Here is a 17,003-nt window from a genome sequence, read left to right as displayed (position 1 = left end):
TAACCGACGGAAGCGAGGAAACCGCCCGTAACACTGACGGGAACACTAACCCGCAACAGTAACACTGACGGGAACACTGACAGCAACAATTTAAAACTACAGAACACTTTACGGAACCGACGTAACACAGACAACCCAAAAGGGAACACTGACAGTAACGGAAAGCTGAAATTTAAAACGACAGTCACTGACAGAACACTGACGGGAACCTGACGGGAAAGGGAACCGAAGAACACTGACAGTAACACCGACAATAACAGTTAAAATGACAATAAAAAAGTAACCGAAAAAAAAAGTAACACTGACAGTAACAGTAACACTGAACAACACTGACAGTAACACTGACAGAAATTTTACAGCAACAAAAATTTACCGGAACCTTGGGCGGGAACCCCTAACAGCAAAGTGGCTTGGGGCAGTAACACTGGGTAACACTTTACAACAACAGTAACACTGACGGGAACACTGACAACACTAACAGCAACAGTAACCGGCCCGTAACACTAAAAAAGCAAATAAAAATTCCGGGAAAAAACTTTAGGGAAAACCCAGTAACACTGACAGCAAAAAAGGGGGCCTGACGGGAACACTGACGGGAACACTAGGCCCAAAAGTAACACTGACAGTAACACTGACAGTAAAAGTAACATGAAGTAAATTTGGGTAAAAACTGACAGTAACATAAACAGTAACACTGACAGTTAAAATGACGGGAACACAACAGCAACAGTTGCAGCAACCCGACAGTAAAAACCCGGCGGAACAGAAAACCCAAAAGTAAAAACCCGGGTGGGAACCCAAGGTAACCGGAATTCAGCAACAGTCTTCGGCGTTTAAAACCAACAGGGGAAAACCCGGAACAGTCACCGACAGTAACCCCGACAGTAAAACCGGCGGGAACACTAACAACCCAAAAGAACCTGGGCGGGAACCTGGGGCAGCCGGTAACCCCTGGGCATTAACCTAACGGGAACAATTTAAAACCCGACAGTAACCCCTGACAGCCCGTTAAAATGGGCATTAACACCGACAGCAACAGTAAAGGGCAGTAACACCCAAAAGGGAACACTGACAGTAACCACAGTAAAAAACTAACCCCCAACAGTAACACCCGACGGGAACACCAAAGGAAAAGTGACTGACGGGAACACTAACAGCAACGGGAACCCGACCCCGTAACACTAAAGCAACAAAATAACCTGGCGGGAACATAACGTAACACTAAGGTAACCGACAAAATAACCTGAAAAACACCGACAGTAAAACCAACGGGAACGGGAAACGACGGGAACCCGAGGAACACTGACAGTAAAAACTAACAGCAACATTTAAAACCCGACGGGAACACCGACGGGAACACTAACAACAACAGTAACACGAAGTAACCGGGGGAAGATACAGAACACTAAAAAGCAACAAAAAAACCGTGAGTAACCCGACAGAACACTGATAAATAACACTAACAGCAACGGGAACACTTTTAAAATTTAAAACCGGGCAGAACACCCAAAAAGAACACCGACAGTAACACAACAGAAATTTAAACTGACGGGAAAACCCGACGGGAAAACCAACCCGCAACAGTAAAACCCGACCGGGGGCACTGACGGGAACACTAACAGCAACGGGAACCTGACGGGAACACTGACGGGAACCCGACAGTAACATAAAAGCAACAGTCACGGGAGAACAGTAAACTGACGTCCCTTGACAGTAACACTGACGGAACACCAAACAACAGTAACACTGACGGAACACTGACGGGAACACTAACAGCAAGGTAACACTGACAGTAACACTGACAGAACACTGAAGGGAACACTAACAGCAACGGGAACACTTTTACGGGAACACTAACAGCAAAAGGGAACACTGACGGGAACCTGACGGGAACCTAACAGCCCCAGTCCTGACGGGGGCACTGACGGGAACACTAACGGGAACAGTCACTTTTAAAAGCCCCCAGTAACACTGGCGGGAACCGACAGTCCTGACAGTAAAAACCCCCCAGTCCTAAAAGGGTAACACTTTTCCCGTAAAACTAACGGGGGCCCGCAACCTGACAGTGGCCAATAAAAACCCGTCCCTAGGAACCAACAGCAACAGAACACTGACGGAACATAACGGGAACAGTAACACTGAATTAAAACCAAAGCAACAGTAACACTGACAGTAACACTGACGGGGGCCTAACAGCAACGGAACCTTTTACGGGAACACTAACAGCAACCCCGTAACACTGACAGTAAAACTGACGGGAACGGTTTAAAACTGACGGGAACCTGACGGGGCCCGAACACTGACGGGAACACTAACAGCAACAGGGGTTCGACGGGAACACTAACAGCAAAAGGGAACCCACGGAACCAACCCGAAAAAGGGAACCGGCGGGCCCCTAACGCCGGGAACACTGATAACACTAACAGCAACAGTAACCCCTTTTACAGTAACACTAACAGCAACCCGAACACCGGAAAAACACTAAAAAGCCCAAAAGGGAACACTAAAGAACAGTAACCGCGGGAACACTAACAGCAACGGGAAAAACTGACGGGAACACTGGGGCAACAGTAACGATAAACCCCTAACAACCCAAAAGTAACACTGACAGTAAAACTAACAGCAACGTTTAAAACCCGACGGGAACACTAACAACAACAGTAACACCGACAGTAACACTAACCGGGAACAGAAAACCCCGGACAGTAAACAAAAACAGCAACAGAAAATTTTTAAATTTAAAACACTAACAGCAACAGCAAAGGGGACAGAAACCCCAACAGCAACAGTAAAAATTGACAGAACACTAACAGCAACAGTAACACTGACAGTAACACTGACAGAACACTGACGGGTAACCCCTGACAGAACATTAACAGCAACAGTAACATTTACAAAACACTAACAGCAACAGAACACTGACAGAACACTGACAAAAAACGGGACAGAACACTAAGAGCAACAGAAACCGACAGAACCCCGACAGAACACGACAGTAACATTGACAGCAACACGACAGAAACTCCAGCAACAGTAAAACTGACAGTAACACTGACAGTAACACTGACAGTAACACTGACAGAAACACTAACGGGCAACAGTAACACGGGACAGTAACACCGACAGAACACTAACAGCAACAGAAAAACCCCGAAGAAATGACAGTAAAATCAAAGTGAAATTTTCGGAATAACACTGACAGTAACACGACAGTAACATTGACAGAAACCAAGTAACATTGACAGTAACAGTCACTGACGGTAAAAAATTTTTGATAAAAAAAAATTTTCCCAATTTTATATAATTTTAAAAATTTTCTTGTCCAAAAAAACCAAAAAAACAATAAAATGAAATTAAAATGGGTAAATATACACAGGCGAAGACCTAGAAATAATGGATAAAAAAAGAGTTAAAAAAAGCGCAAAAAGAATTGCGCGGAAAAATTAAATTTGCGCCAAAAATTACGCGGGGAAAAGACCCGTTATGGCGTTCCAAAAAAAGGTGGGAAAACAGGGAAAAAGATAATAACGCTGGGAAAAATTAAAATTTTTATAAAAAGTGCGGGTGTGCAAGAATTTGGGGGGGTGATTTTGGTACAATGGTCGTTGCGGGTTTTGTACTCCCCCATATGCAGTTTCAGGGGGGGATTCTAGTTCCTGGCCCCGCCTTTACCGGTCGATACCAGGGAACTCTCTTCCCCGCCCTAAAACCCTTTAAAACCGTGTATAACCCCCTCACCACGTCACTTCCCAGACTATTCCACCCCGACAACTCTATGACTGGGGAAACCCCCCAACATCCCATTGACTCATCTGGGGTCTTCAAACCCCCGGGTCCCCTTTTTGCCGTGTCAATTTTTCCGAACATCCTTCTCCCCACCTTGTCAATTATCGCAGATTTTGTAGTCGTTATCATGTCACCCCATCCCTTTTGCTTCCAGGTTTCAGGTGGGTTTCCCTAACCTTTTTTCAGGAAAAACTTTACTTAACAATGCATCAATACAACACTATACAAAACACAAACAAGGGCCCCATATAACAATAAAACTCATACAACAAATAAACGTCATAAAAAAATAAAGTATAAACACAATACAAAGCCCCTAAAAAAATACAAGTCAAAAGATACAAACAACGTCATACAAACAAAACAAAAGTATGAACAATAAGCTCATAAAAACACATTAAAGTCATAAACAACAATAAAACTCCCTACAAAACAAAACAACATTCATTTTCCAAATACAACGCTCATACAAAACAATACAAGGTTAAAAAACAAAACAAGCCCCAAAAAACAAACCTATAAACACAATATAAACTCATACAACAAATACAAACTTAAAAAAATACAACACTCATACAACACAATACAAATCATACAAAAACAATATAACACTCATACAAACAAATAACACTCATAAAACAATACAACACTATAAAACAATAAACACTCATACAACACAATATAACACTCATAAACACAATACAAAACCTTTCAAGACAAAATAAAATTTATACAAACAATATAACACTCAAATACAATAAAAAACCCCATACAAAACAAATAAACACTCTACAAAAACAATATAACACCATAAAACAATACAACACTCATACAACACAAAAACACTCATAAAACAATATAAAACCCATACAAAACAATACAACACTCATAAAGATACAAATACAAACCATACAAAACAATATAACACTTTTACAAAAACACCATACAAACAAATACAAAAACCATACAAACAATATAACACTCATAAAAACAATACAACGTTCAAAAAAACAAAGTCATAAAGACAACAAAAAACTTTTTTAAAAAATAAAATCATACAAACAATACAACACATACAAAACAATATAACACTCATAAACACAATAAAACATATACAACAATACAACACTAAAAGAACAATAAACACTATAAAACAATATAAACTATAAAAAAAATACAACACATAAAAAATATAAACCATACAAAAAAACAACATCTAAAAAAATAAACACTATAAACAAAATACAACACCATAAACAAATAAACCCTAAAAAATACAACGCTCTTTAAAAAAAAAGTTATCCTAAAATTCAAAACTAAATAAAAATTATGGGTTTATATTTTTGTGGGAAAATCGTCTGTTTATTATTAAATTTTGTTGTTTTATAAAAAATATTGTAATGGAAGACTGAAATTGTTAGATTTATGTTTTTAAGGGGGCGAGGCATGTTTTATGGGAGTTTTTGTTATTTTGGGGGGCGAGGCTTGTATGTATGATTGTTGTTTATTATTGTAGGGGTCGAGGTACTGTTGTATGTATGATTGTTGGGTTTTTTATTTAGGGGCGAGGCTACGTTGTTTTATGAGTGTATGTAACCTGTTTGTTATTTAGGGGGGCGAGGAATGTTGTTTTTGATTTAGTTTGTTATTGTAGGGGCGAGGTTATGTTGTATGTATGATTGTGGTTTTATTAGGGGCGAGGCCCGTTGAGTATGATTGTTGTTTTTTTTTAGGGGTCGAGGCCGTTTTATGTAGATTGGGTTTTTTATTGGGGTCGAGGTACCAGTTGGGGGTGTATGTTTTAACTTTTGTTTTTAGGGGGCGAGGACTTTTTAGTATTTACCCGTTTGTTTTTGTAGGGGGCGAGGCACTGATAACCCCCACCACCATACACACACCAGACCAGCAACCCCTACTTCCACCACTACCACCACCAAACACTCTCCAAATTCACACACACTCCCACTGCCACCACTACCACCAATACAATATACACCACACTACCGCCACCCCACCACCACCACTTTCCCCCATCACACCCCCCACTACCACCACTCAACCTACCACCACCCCTCCCCACCACTAAAACCATAATACCATCAACCCCCACCATACCACTACTACCACCACCGCCACCCACCCCCACCACTACCACATAACCCTCACCCCCCACCACACTACACTATACCATCACCCCACCACCACCCCCACCATACTACACTACCATCACACCCCCACCACTAACACCACTACACTTTACATACCATCACTAGCCACCACACCACCATACACACATAAACACACCCCCCCAAAACCCCCCTACTACTACACCTCACCCCACACCACCACCAACCCCCCAAATACTACCATCCCCCACCGCCCCCACTCACCACCACCATACTACTCCCCACCCCGCCACCCCCACCCCCCACTATACTACCCACCATCACTACCGCCACCACACCCCCAAAAAAATACACTACTACCATCACTACCGCCACCACTACCAAATTTCTACTACTATTTTCCCCTCACACCCCACCATCCCCCCAATACTACTATACTACCCTCCACCGCCACCAACAAAAATTACACTACAAAGACCATTGCTACCATACTACCACCCCCTCCCCCAAAATACACACTACCAGACTATTGACACATTACCCCCAACCCCCACCACCCACACCCCTACATACCCATCACTACCCCCCCACTACCAAACCCCCATACTATACACCATCACTACCCCACCACTACCACCACTACTACCACCCTCACTACCGCCACCACTACCACCACTACTACTACTACACCATCATACCCCACCACACCACCACTACTAAAACACACCCTCCCCCCCACCACACCCCCCACCCCTACACATACCACACACCGCCACCACACCACCACCAATATTACCCCCACACTACCGCCACCACCACCACCACTACTACATACACCCCACTGCCACCACTACCACCACCACCACACACTACCATCACTACCCCCACCACCCCCACCAATTACACCTACACCAGCCCCCACCACCACCACTACATACTACCACCATCACTACCGCCATCCCCCACTACACACACTACCATCACACCCCCCCCACCACACCACACACACTACTACCATCACACGCCACCACTACCACCCCCCATACTACTACCACCATCACACCCCCACCACACCCCCACCACATACATAATCACACCGCCACCACACCACCACACTACTATACTACCCTCACACCCACCATACCACCACTCACCATACACCATCAATACCCCCACCACCACCACCACACACTACACTACCATCATCCCCCCACCACCCCCCCCCCACACACACACCAAATACCGCCAATCACCACCACCCAAACTACCACCATCACCACCGCCACCAACCACCACCATATATAACCATCACTACCGCCACCACCAACCACCCATCCCCACTACTACCACCACCGCCACCACCCCCAAACTACCCCACCACCATCACACCGCCACCCCCAAAACCCCCCAATACACTTACCATCACTACCCCACCCCCAAACCCCCATCACAATACCATCACCCCCACCCTACCCCCACCACACACACTCATCACCCACCACTACCAACCACTCCATATTTTCTACCCTCAACCCCACCACACCCCCATACACCCTTACTACCCCTACCCCCACCACTACCACCACCCTACATTTTCTACCCTCACTACCCCACCACACCACCACACACTACTACCACACACCCCACCCCCAAACCCCCACTACACCACACCATCACTACCCCACCATACCACCCCTATATACATACCACACACCGCCCTCACTACCACCCCCCTTAACCCTTCACCACACTACCCCACCCCTACCCCCATACACCACACCCCACACACCCCCCCACTACCCCCACCCCTACTACTACACCATCACTACCCCACCACCCCCACCCCTACCACATACACCATCACACCCCACCCCTACCACCACTACACTACAACCCTCACTACCGCCACCACTACCCCCACACCAACCCATATATACTACCATCAAAACCCCCACCACTACCACCCACTACCATACTCACCACCACTACCGCCACCACTACCAAAATTAACATATACCCTCACACCGCCACCACACCAATAATTTCCACACCCCAACCCCCCGCCCCCCACCACCACCCCCACTACACTACACCACCAGCCACCACTACCCCCACACACTTACACCCCACTACCGCCACCACTACCACCACCATACTACTACCACCCTACACCGCCACCACACCACCACTCAAACACCCTCAATACCCCCCCATACCACCAACCCCCATACACACACACCCCACCCCCCACCCCACCCCCATACACACACCATCCACCCCCACCCCTAACAATACTACACTCCCTCACACGCCACCACACCACCACTACCACACTACTACCATCACCCCCACCACACCACCAATTAAATACCCACTACCCCACCCACTACCCCAACCCCACTACACTACACCCTCATACCCCACCAACCCAACATACTACTACCCCACCCCCCCTACCACCACATACTCACTACCACACCCCCCAACCCCCCACCACTACTACATACACCACACACGCCACCACACCACCACTACTACTACCCACCATCACCCCCACCAACCACCACCAATACCTTTCCACACCACCGCCACCCCTACCCCCATATATACACCCCCATCACCACCACACTACCACCATTTTCCACATAACCATCACCCCCACCACTACCACCAACCCCCTATTTCACCATCAACCCCCCACCACCCCCACCACTACACAATACCATCACACCCCACCACACCACCACCACATATAACCATCACTACCCCCACCACTAACCACCCCCAACACAACCCACTACCGCCACCACTACCCCCACTACTACTATAACCCTCACACCCACCCCTACCAAATACTATACTACCATCACACCCCACCCCCACACCCCTACTACTATACACCACACTAGCCACCATACCCCCACATACTATAATACCATCACACCCCCACCACACCACCACACCAAAATATACCTACCACGCCACCACTAACACCAAACCCCCATTTCTACCATCACTACCACCACACCCCCATACTATCACACCCTCACTACCCCCACCACTACCCCCACCACCAAAACCCTACACCCCCACCACTACCCCCACCACATATACTACCCTCACTACCGCCACCACACCACCACCCCATTAATACCATCACTACCCCCCCACACCACCCCTACACACCACACCCTCAAAAGCCACCCCTCCACCCCAAACCCCATTACCCACCATCATCCGCCCCCCACTACCACCACCACCCACACACCATCACTAGCCACACAAACCCCCCTTATACCATCATACCGCCACCACTCCCCCATAATACTACTACACCATCACCCCACCACACCACCACTACAACTACTACACCACCCCCACCACTACCACCACTACCATTTCACCATCACTAAAACCCCACCAAAATATAATACTACCCCAACGCCAAAATAAATAACTATTTTAAAACCCTCATACCCCCACCACTACCCCATTTAAACCCATAATAATCAAGCCCCCCTCCCCCATACTATACATACCTCATACCGACCCCTACCCCCACCACTAAAACTATACCCTCATACCGCCAACACCACCCCCACACATTTCCCACTACCGCCACCACCACCACCACACTACACACTACCATCCACCCCCACCACTACCACCACACTATACTACATACCACCGCCACCACACCCCCACACTACATACCATCACTACCCCCACCACTACCACCACACACACATTTCCATCACTACCCCACCACACCCCCCACATTTCCTTACCAATACCACCACACATCCGCTCCACAAAATAGCGATGATCATTTTCCACAAATTCGAAGACCTTTTGGGTCTTTAATATTTTCTTCAATTCCTCCATTATACCCAAATTATATTTTATATCCCAAAGCCAAAATAAAGATACGTAAAGATAATGATTGACAAAAAGAAGCAAAACACGTGGGTTTTTTGCATCAAAGATTTGGGGTGGTCCAGGGGAACACCCGAGTGAGGGAAAACAAGAGGCCAGTGGGATACCTGAGGCTTGTGAAAACCCAGGTTAGTATAATAGAGGCTAGTGGGATACCTGGGGGCGTGATATACCTGGGGGGTTAGGATATACCTGTGGGAGTGGATATCCCGAGGCTAGTGGGAAAACCTGAGTTAGTGGGTTTACCTAGAGGTTATGGAAAACCAAGAATCAGGGGAAAACCCAGAGTAGGACATACCTGGGGTCTAGTGGATATTTCGGAGGCTATTTGGCCTGGGGCCAGTGGATATACCGGCCAGTGTAATCTGGAGGAGTGGAATTTTCCCGGCCCCTGGAAAATCTGGGGGGCAATGATAACCTGGGGCTTAGTGTTATTTCCCGGAGTCCTGTTTTATCTGAGTAGTGGATATACTTGAGTATAGTTATACCCCAGGAGTGGAAAAACCAGTAGTGGATATTTCTGGGGGCATGAATACCTGGAGCCAGGGTTATTCCTGGAGTCTAGTGTTATACCAGAACCTAGTGGATATACCTGGGGCCTAGATTATACCCAGAGCCTAGTGGATATACCGGAGTCTAGTGTTATACCCAGAGCCAGTGGATATAATTTCCGAGTCAGTGTTAATAGAGCCAGGGATAACCGAGCCCCCAGTATTAACCCAGAGCCAGTGGATAAACCTGGCCAGTGTTATCCAGAGCCTAGTGGGTATACCTGGGGTCTAGTGTTATACCAGAGCCTATGGATATACCGAGTCAGGTTTACCAGGTTTTAGTGGAATACCTGAGTCTAGTGTTATACCCAGAGCCCGTGGGTATACCCGGGGCCTATTTTTAAATTCAACGATCTTTTGAGATTTTTATGGTAGGCTGGGGAAGAGGCTGGATGGTCGTGTCGTGGTGATCGTCGGAGGAGGGCGTGCGCCTTGCCTCCTTTCTTGTATATCTGTTTCTATACATGTTTTTTTTATCCGGTGATACGTGTATACATGCGGTTGAATTCGCCCTGTTTTGTATATACAGAAAAAAAAGACATTTTTTCGGGGAGATTGGTATTAATTTGAATTTTTTTGCAAATGGATTAAATCATTTTTTTTTGGGGGGGATAAATTAACCCGGATAATCCAATTGGGATTATCCCCGAGGGAAGCCATTTTGGGTTATACCCCAGGATGTTAATCCAGGATAATCAACAACTGGATTATCCCGAGGGGTAGAACCAGATAATCCAGCCTTTTATTTTCCTTAGGGGTAGTAACCGGATAATCCAGTTTTTGGGTTATCCCCGGGGGGAAGGGGAACCCAGATAATCCGTTATTGATTTTCCCGAAGGGGTGAACCGGGGTATTTCCCGCTTTGGTTATCCTGGAGGATAGAACCAGGATAATCCAGCTATTGGATTATCCCTGGAGGGATAGTAACCTGTGATAATCCAGTATTGGATTATCCCTGAAGGATAGGAACCAGAATGATCTAACCACTGAGGACTATCCTCAGGATAACCCAGGATAATCCGCCCACTGGATTATCCCTGAGGATAGTAACCCAGGATAATTCATCACCTGGTTAACAAGTGTATAGGAAAGATGCTCACATATTTCCCCGCCCGGATCGAACCCTGGTCCTTCGGCTGTAAGACACAGAACCGTTGTATTAATGTATGTTTATTTATCATCGTTCTGGGTGAAAATTTTCACCCTTAAATTTGTGGCTAGTGAGAAGCTCTTGCTGCAAGGATTTAGAGCTATCCTGTCCCATGGATCAAACTTGATTACCTATTCCACAGGAGCTGTATGACCCATATGAATTTAGCGCTTCTAAATGAGATAGAGTGATCTGACCTAAATGGAGCAATGGTGACCTCTGACCTGGCCTAACTTGAGCACTGGTGACCTTTGACCTGTCTTAACGAGCACTGCTGACCTGTGACCTGGCCTAACTTAAGCACTGGTGGCCTGACCTGACCTAACTTAAGCACTGCTGACCTCTGACCACTTAAGGGAGGCTGTGACCTGTGACCCAGCTGAAGCGGCGATATGGCCAGAGTGGTGACCTTGAAGGAGGTCAGTCTCTTCATCTACGTCATTACACTGACTACTGAAGGTCAGTGGTGTGTGTGTGTGTGTGTGTGTGTGTGTGTGTGTGTGTACTCACCTATTTGTGGTTGCAGGGGTCGAGTCATAGCTCCTGGCCCCGCCTCTTCACTGATTGCTACTAGGTCCTCTCTCTCCCTGCTCCATGAGCTTTATCATACCTCGCCTTAAAACTATGTATGGTTCCCGCCTCCACTACTTCACTTTCTAGGCTACTCCACGGCTTGACTACTCTATGACTGAAGAAATACTTCCTAACATCCCTTTGATTCATCTGAGTCTTCAACTTCCAATTGTGACCTCTTGTGTCTGTGTCCTATCTCTGGAACATCCCGTCTTTGTCCACCTCGTCTATTCCGCGCTGTATTTTATATGTCGTTATCATGTCTCCCCTGACCCTCCTGTCCTCCAGTGTCGTCAGGCCGATTTCCCTCAACCTTTCTTCGTAGGACAATCCCCTTAGCTCTGGGACTAGTCTTGTTGCAAACCTTTGCACTTTCTCTAATTTCTTGACGTGCTTGACTAGGTGTGGATTCCAAACTGGTGCTGCATACTCCAGTATGGGCCTGACGTAAATGGTATACAGAGTCTTGAACGAATCCTTACTGAGGTATCGGAACGCTATCCGTAGGTTTGCCAGGCGCCCGTAAGCTGCAGCAGTTATCTGATTGATGTGCGCCTCAGGAGATATGCTCGGTGTTATACTCACCCCCAGATCTTTTTCCTTGAGTGAGGTTTGCAGTCTTTGGCCATCTAAACTATATTGTGTCTGCGGTCTTCTTTGCCCTTCCCCAATCTTCATGACTTTGCATTTGGCAGGGTTAAACTCAAGAAGCCAGTTGCTGGACCAGGCTTGTAGCCTGGTTGTTTAATATATTTACAAATGGGGCTGTAAAAGAAGTAAATGTGTGTGTGTGTGTGTGTGTGTGTGTGTGTGTGTGTGTGTGTGTGTGTGTGTGTGTGTGTGTGTGTGTGTGTGTGTGTACTTACCTATTTGTGGTTGCATGGGGTCGACTCACATTCCAGGTAAAAAACTTATATCTATCTCTATATATACCTTGTTCTCCGTTCTTCCATTAGTATAATATTAATTAAACTCTGCTAATCGTCTTACATAGATCATTCCCCTCAACTCAAGTGTCAGTCTTGATGTCCACTGCTGTATACTTATATTTTCCCTTCATATATAATTTTTCATTGTAAATATATGTGGCGCTGGACAGGCACCGAAAGTCAGTACCTGACCACCCGGGTTGTGGTTCGTACGTTGGATTACGTACGGCCAGCAGTAACAGTTTGGTTGATCAGGTCCTGATCCACCAGGCCTCATGGCCTGTGACCAGGCCATGAGGCCTGGTCACAGACCGGGCTGTGGGGGCGTTGAGCCCCTGAACTCTCCAGGTATACGTGTTTGTCATCAGCCTCTCTACCCCCTCATTCCACCACACTCTTCATCCTACCCACATCTACCCTCCTAGACTCACAAATTGAAGAATGAGAGACTTGTGCAATAAGTGGGTATCTTTATTATGGAGACGTATCAGTGGCTTTTATCAGTGCAATATAGGGACAGTAAACTGAAGATTGATGAATACGTCTTCTAGGGTGATGGACTGATTATATTGACTTCTCTACTGTTCCTGTTGCCTCTGTATTCGAACTAGGCGACTGAAGCCTGTGTAGGCGACTGTTGGTCTGTGTAACTGTTGGTCTGTGTAGGCGAAACTGTTGGTCTGTGTAGGGGAAACTGTGTAGGCGAAACTGTTGGTCTGTGTAGGCGAAACTGTTGGTCTGTGTAGGCGAAACTGTTGGTCTGTGTAGGCGAAACTGTTGGTCTGTGTAGGCGAAACTGTTGTCTGTGTCCTGTGTAGGGGAAACTGTGTGAAACTTTTGTCCATGTGTCTTACTTATCAACTTGCCTGTATTATATACCGTTATACTCCCATTCCATATTGTTGCTGCAGAAATATACCCACAGTTTTGTTGCACTGTCTTGGTCAGATATTTTCAGTACGTTATTTATAATTGATATATTCCTGTCCTCCAGCTGTATACTTTAATCGTATCCCTCTAATTCTACGCTTTTCCAGAGAGTGTAGATTATATGGCTTCTGTCTATTCTCGTAGTTAAGATTTCTGATACATAGGATCATCTTCGTCATTCTTCTCTGTATGTTTTCCAGCATATTTATGTCTATTTTGTAATATGAAGACCAGAACTGAGCAGCATAATCTAAGTGAGGCTTTACCATGAAGTATAACCTGAAGACTTCTGTTATTTGTATTTCTTGATGTGAAGCCAAGAATTCTGCTAACTTTATTACAAATACTTACACACTGTTGTTTTTGGTTTTAGATTATTCCTAACAAGAACTCCTAAAAAAAACAATTTTGAGTGATTGAGATTTACGTTATTTAGTTTATAAGTGCTATGATTATTCTCTTTTCCCTGACCATTGTATATTATATACTACTCAAAGTTCTCGCTTCAATATCTCTAGTAAATCTAAATTTGCCAACTTGAAGCCATTGCTGTGAGCTCTGCCCTAGTTACATATTTTTAATATATATATATATATATATATATATATATATATATATATATATATATATATATATATATATATATATATATATATATGTATGTATCCCTTTTATTTATTTCCAGGTACACATGAATACAGTTATCACAGTGTAAATTGCCCGTCAGGATAACCCAAAAAAGTCAGTGACTTTTGTACACTTCAATTATATCCTCTAGATAATGATCTGACGTATGAATCTCGGGAATAAGGACCCATCCCAATTCTAACCTCCTCCCCCCCCCCAAAAAAAAAAAAAAAAAAAAATCTCTTGTATTCAATACCTCATATTACAAACACCGTTTTTTTCTAATTCAAAATTCTGGTAAAGATCATATAATTTTTTTTTGTTATGCATTTAAAGTGTGTCAGAATTAATCTGCTGCCGCCGGGCAGTGAGATTTACGTATACTAGGATTTTAATTTCAGTTTGGGTAATGAAGTTTTGTTTGGAAACAGGCAAGCTTAATTAGCAACGCTCAGAAATACCGAAGCGAGAATGAACTAAAGGAAATAATTATTATGAAAAAAAGAGAGGGGGAAAAAATGTACGAGCAACGAATCTGGCAGCGCTGCTCACGTACGACAACTGCACTTGAAAGTGTTGTTGGAGTGTGAGCGAATATTTATGAAGGGATTCAGGGAAACCGGTTAGCCGGACTTGAGTCCTGGAGGTGGGATGTACAGTGCCTACACTCTGAAGGAAGCATAGAGATATGTTGCAGTTTTTGAACTGTAGTATCGGCACGCTACTGGCAAGACAGTGATGGAGTGAATGATGATGAAAGTTTTTTTTTTATCGGGTCACCCTTCCTTGGTGGGAAACTGCCGATGTGTTAATAAAAAATAAAAATATTATTATTAGAGAGAGAGAGAGGCTACTCCCGCTGATGAAAGAAATAATGAGGCAATTTGCATGGGTGGAACAACTGACGTAATTTTGAGAAGATGTAAGAAAGGAAACAAAGTTAATAATGGAGAGAGAGAGAGAGAGAGGAAGAATATGCTGCAAGAGCAGTTACTCAAGTTTCTTGGCTCCCTGGAAAGGCTACACATCATGTTTTTATCTTGATTACGAGAACGGAGAAAAGCGGAAGGCTCTCTCCCCGCCCCCCTGCTCAGTCTACGTAGAGATACACCATAATATGGTTTAGAAAGACACGTAAGCAAACACTATAACATTTATTAGAAAACGTTTCGGTCCTGAGACCTTGATCACTTCTAACATACAGAGGTAGAAAGACATTATATATATAGGCGTCTTTCTATATATACGTGTCTTTCTAAACCAACTTGTCGGTATTTATTACCAAGGTTTATACCAACACCATAATATACACACAAATTTGCATACTAATAATATTGTTAATAATACTGTAAGTGGTTACTTCTACTTGAGGCAACAGTGGCTTCAAGTTGAATAAATTTTAAATTCAAAAAGGATATAAGTTTATACAGGTACAGATACACATACATACAGTTACACAAATTATATATATAGCAACATTTGTAAATTACCAACCAGGATAATCCAAAAAGGTCAGTCAGAGTGACTTATTTCCCTTTAGTAGAGCACTGGTGTGGCAGTAGAATTGTGGGTGAGTGGAGGTTCTGTCAGGTTACGTCACCACAACATTGAGTAGACACTGGTGTGGCAGTAGAGTTGTGGATGAGTGGAGGTTCTGGCAGGTTACGTCACCACAGCATTGAGTAGAACACTGGTGTGGCAGTAGAGTTGTGGATGAATGGAGGTTCTGGCAGGTTACGTCACCACAACATTGAGTAGAACACTGGTGTGGCAGTAGAGTTGTGGATGAGTGGAGGTTCTGGCAGGTTACGTCACCACAGCATTGAGTAGAACACTGGTGTGGCAGTAGAGTTGTGGATGAGTGGAGGTTCTGGCAGGTTACGTCACCACAACATTGAGTAGAGCACTGGTGTGGCAGTAGAGTTGTGGTTGAGTGGAGGTTCTGTCAGGTTACGTCACCACAACATTGAGTAGAACACTGGTGTGGCAGTACAGTTGTGGGTGAGTGGAGGTTCTGTCAGGTTACGTCACCACAACATTGAGTAGAACACTGGTGTGGCAGTAGAGTTGTGGATGAGTGGAGGTTCTGGCAGGTTACGTCACCACAACATTGAGTAGAACACTGGTGTGGCAGTAGAGTTGTGGGTGAGTGGAGGTTCTGTTAGGTTACGTCACCACAACATTGAGTAGAACACTGGTGTGGCAGTACAGTTGTGGGTGAGTGGAGGTTCTGTCAGGTTACGTCACCACAACATTGAGTAGAACACTGGTGTGGCAGTAGAGTTGTGGATGAGTGGAGGTTCTGGCAGGTTACGTCACCACAACATTGAGTAGAACACTGGTGTGGCAGTAGAGTTGTGGATGAGTGGAGGTTCTGGCAGGTTACGTCACCACA

The 17,003-nt window shown here is 45.0% G+C and overlaps 1 protein-coding gene across 3 annotated transcripts in view; it reads left to right on the top strand.

Annotated features, from left to right (window-relative positions):
* The first annotated feature begins 11,529 nt into the window (after positions 1 to 11,529).
* The window catches only part of LOC138850920 (ligand-gated ion channel 4-like), a 46,986-nt gene continuing 41,512 nt past the window's right edge, over positions 11,530 to 17,003 (top strand). For all 3 annotated transcript variants that reach the window (XR_008406760.2, XM_070082660.1, XM_070082659.1), the window contains exon 1: positions 11,530 to 12,008. Coding sequence is in view for 2 of the 3 variants with exons in the window: in XM_070082660.1 (XP_069938761.1) it covers positions 11,942 to 12,008 (67 nt within the window). In the remaining variant the exon portion in view is untranslated. The remainder of the gene's footprint in view (positions 12,009 to 17,003) is intronic.

The sequence above is a fragment of the Cherax quadricarinatus genome, chromosome 7 (genome assembly GCF_038502225.1).
Source record: "Cherax quadricarinatus isolate ZL_2023a chromosome 7, ASM3850222v1, whole genome shotgun sequence".
NCBI classification, from domain to species: Eukaryota; Metazoa; Arthropoda; class Malacostraca; order Decapoda; family Parastacidae; genus Cherax; species Cherax quadricarinatus.
This window is presented reverse-complemented; position numbering and strand designations above follow the sequence as displayed.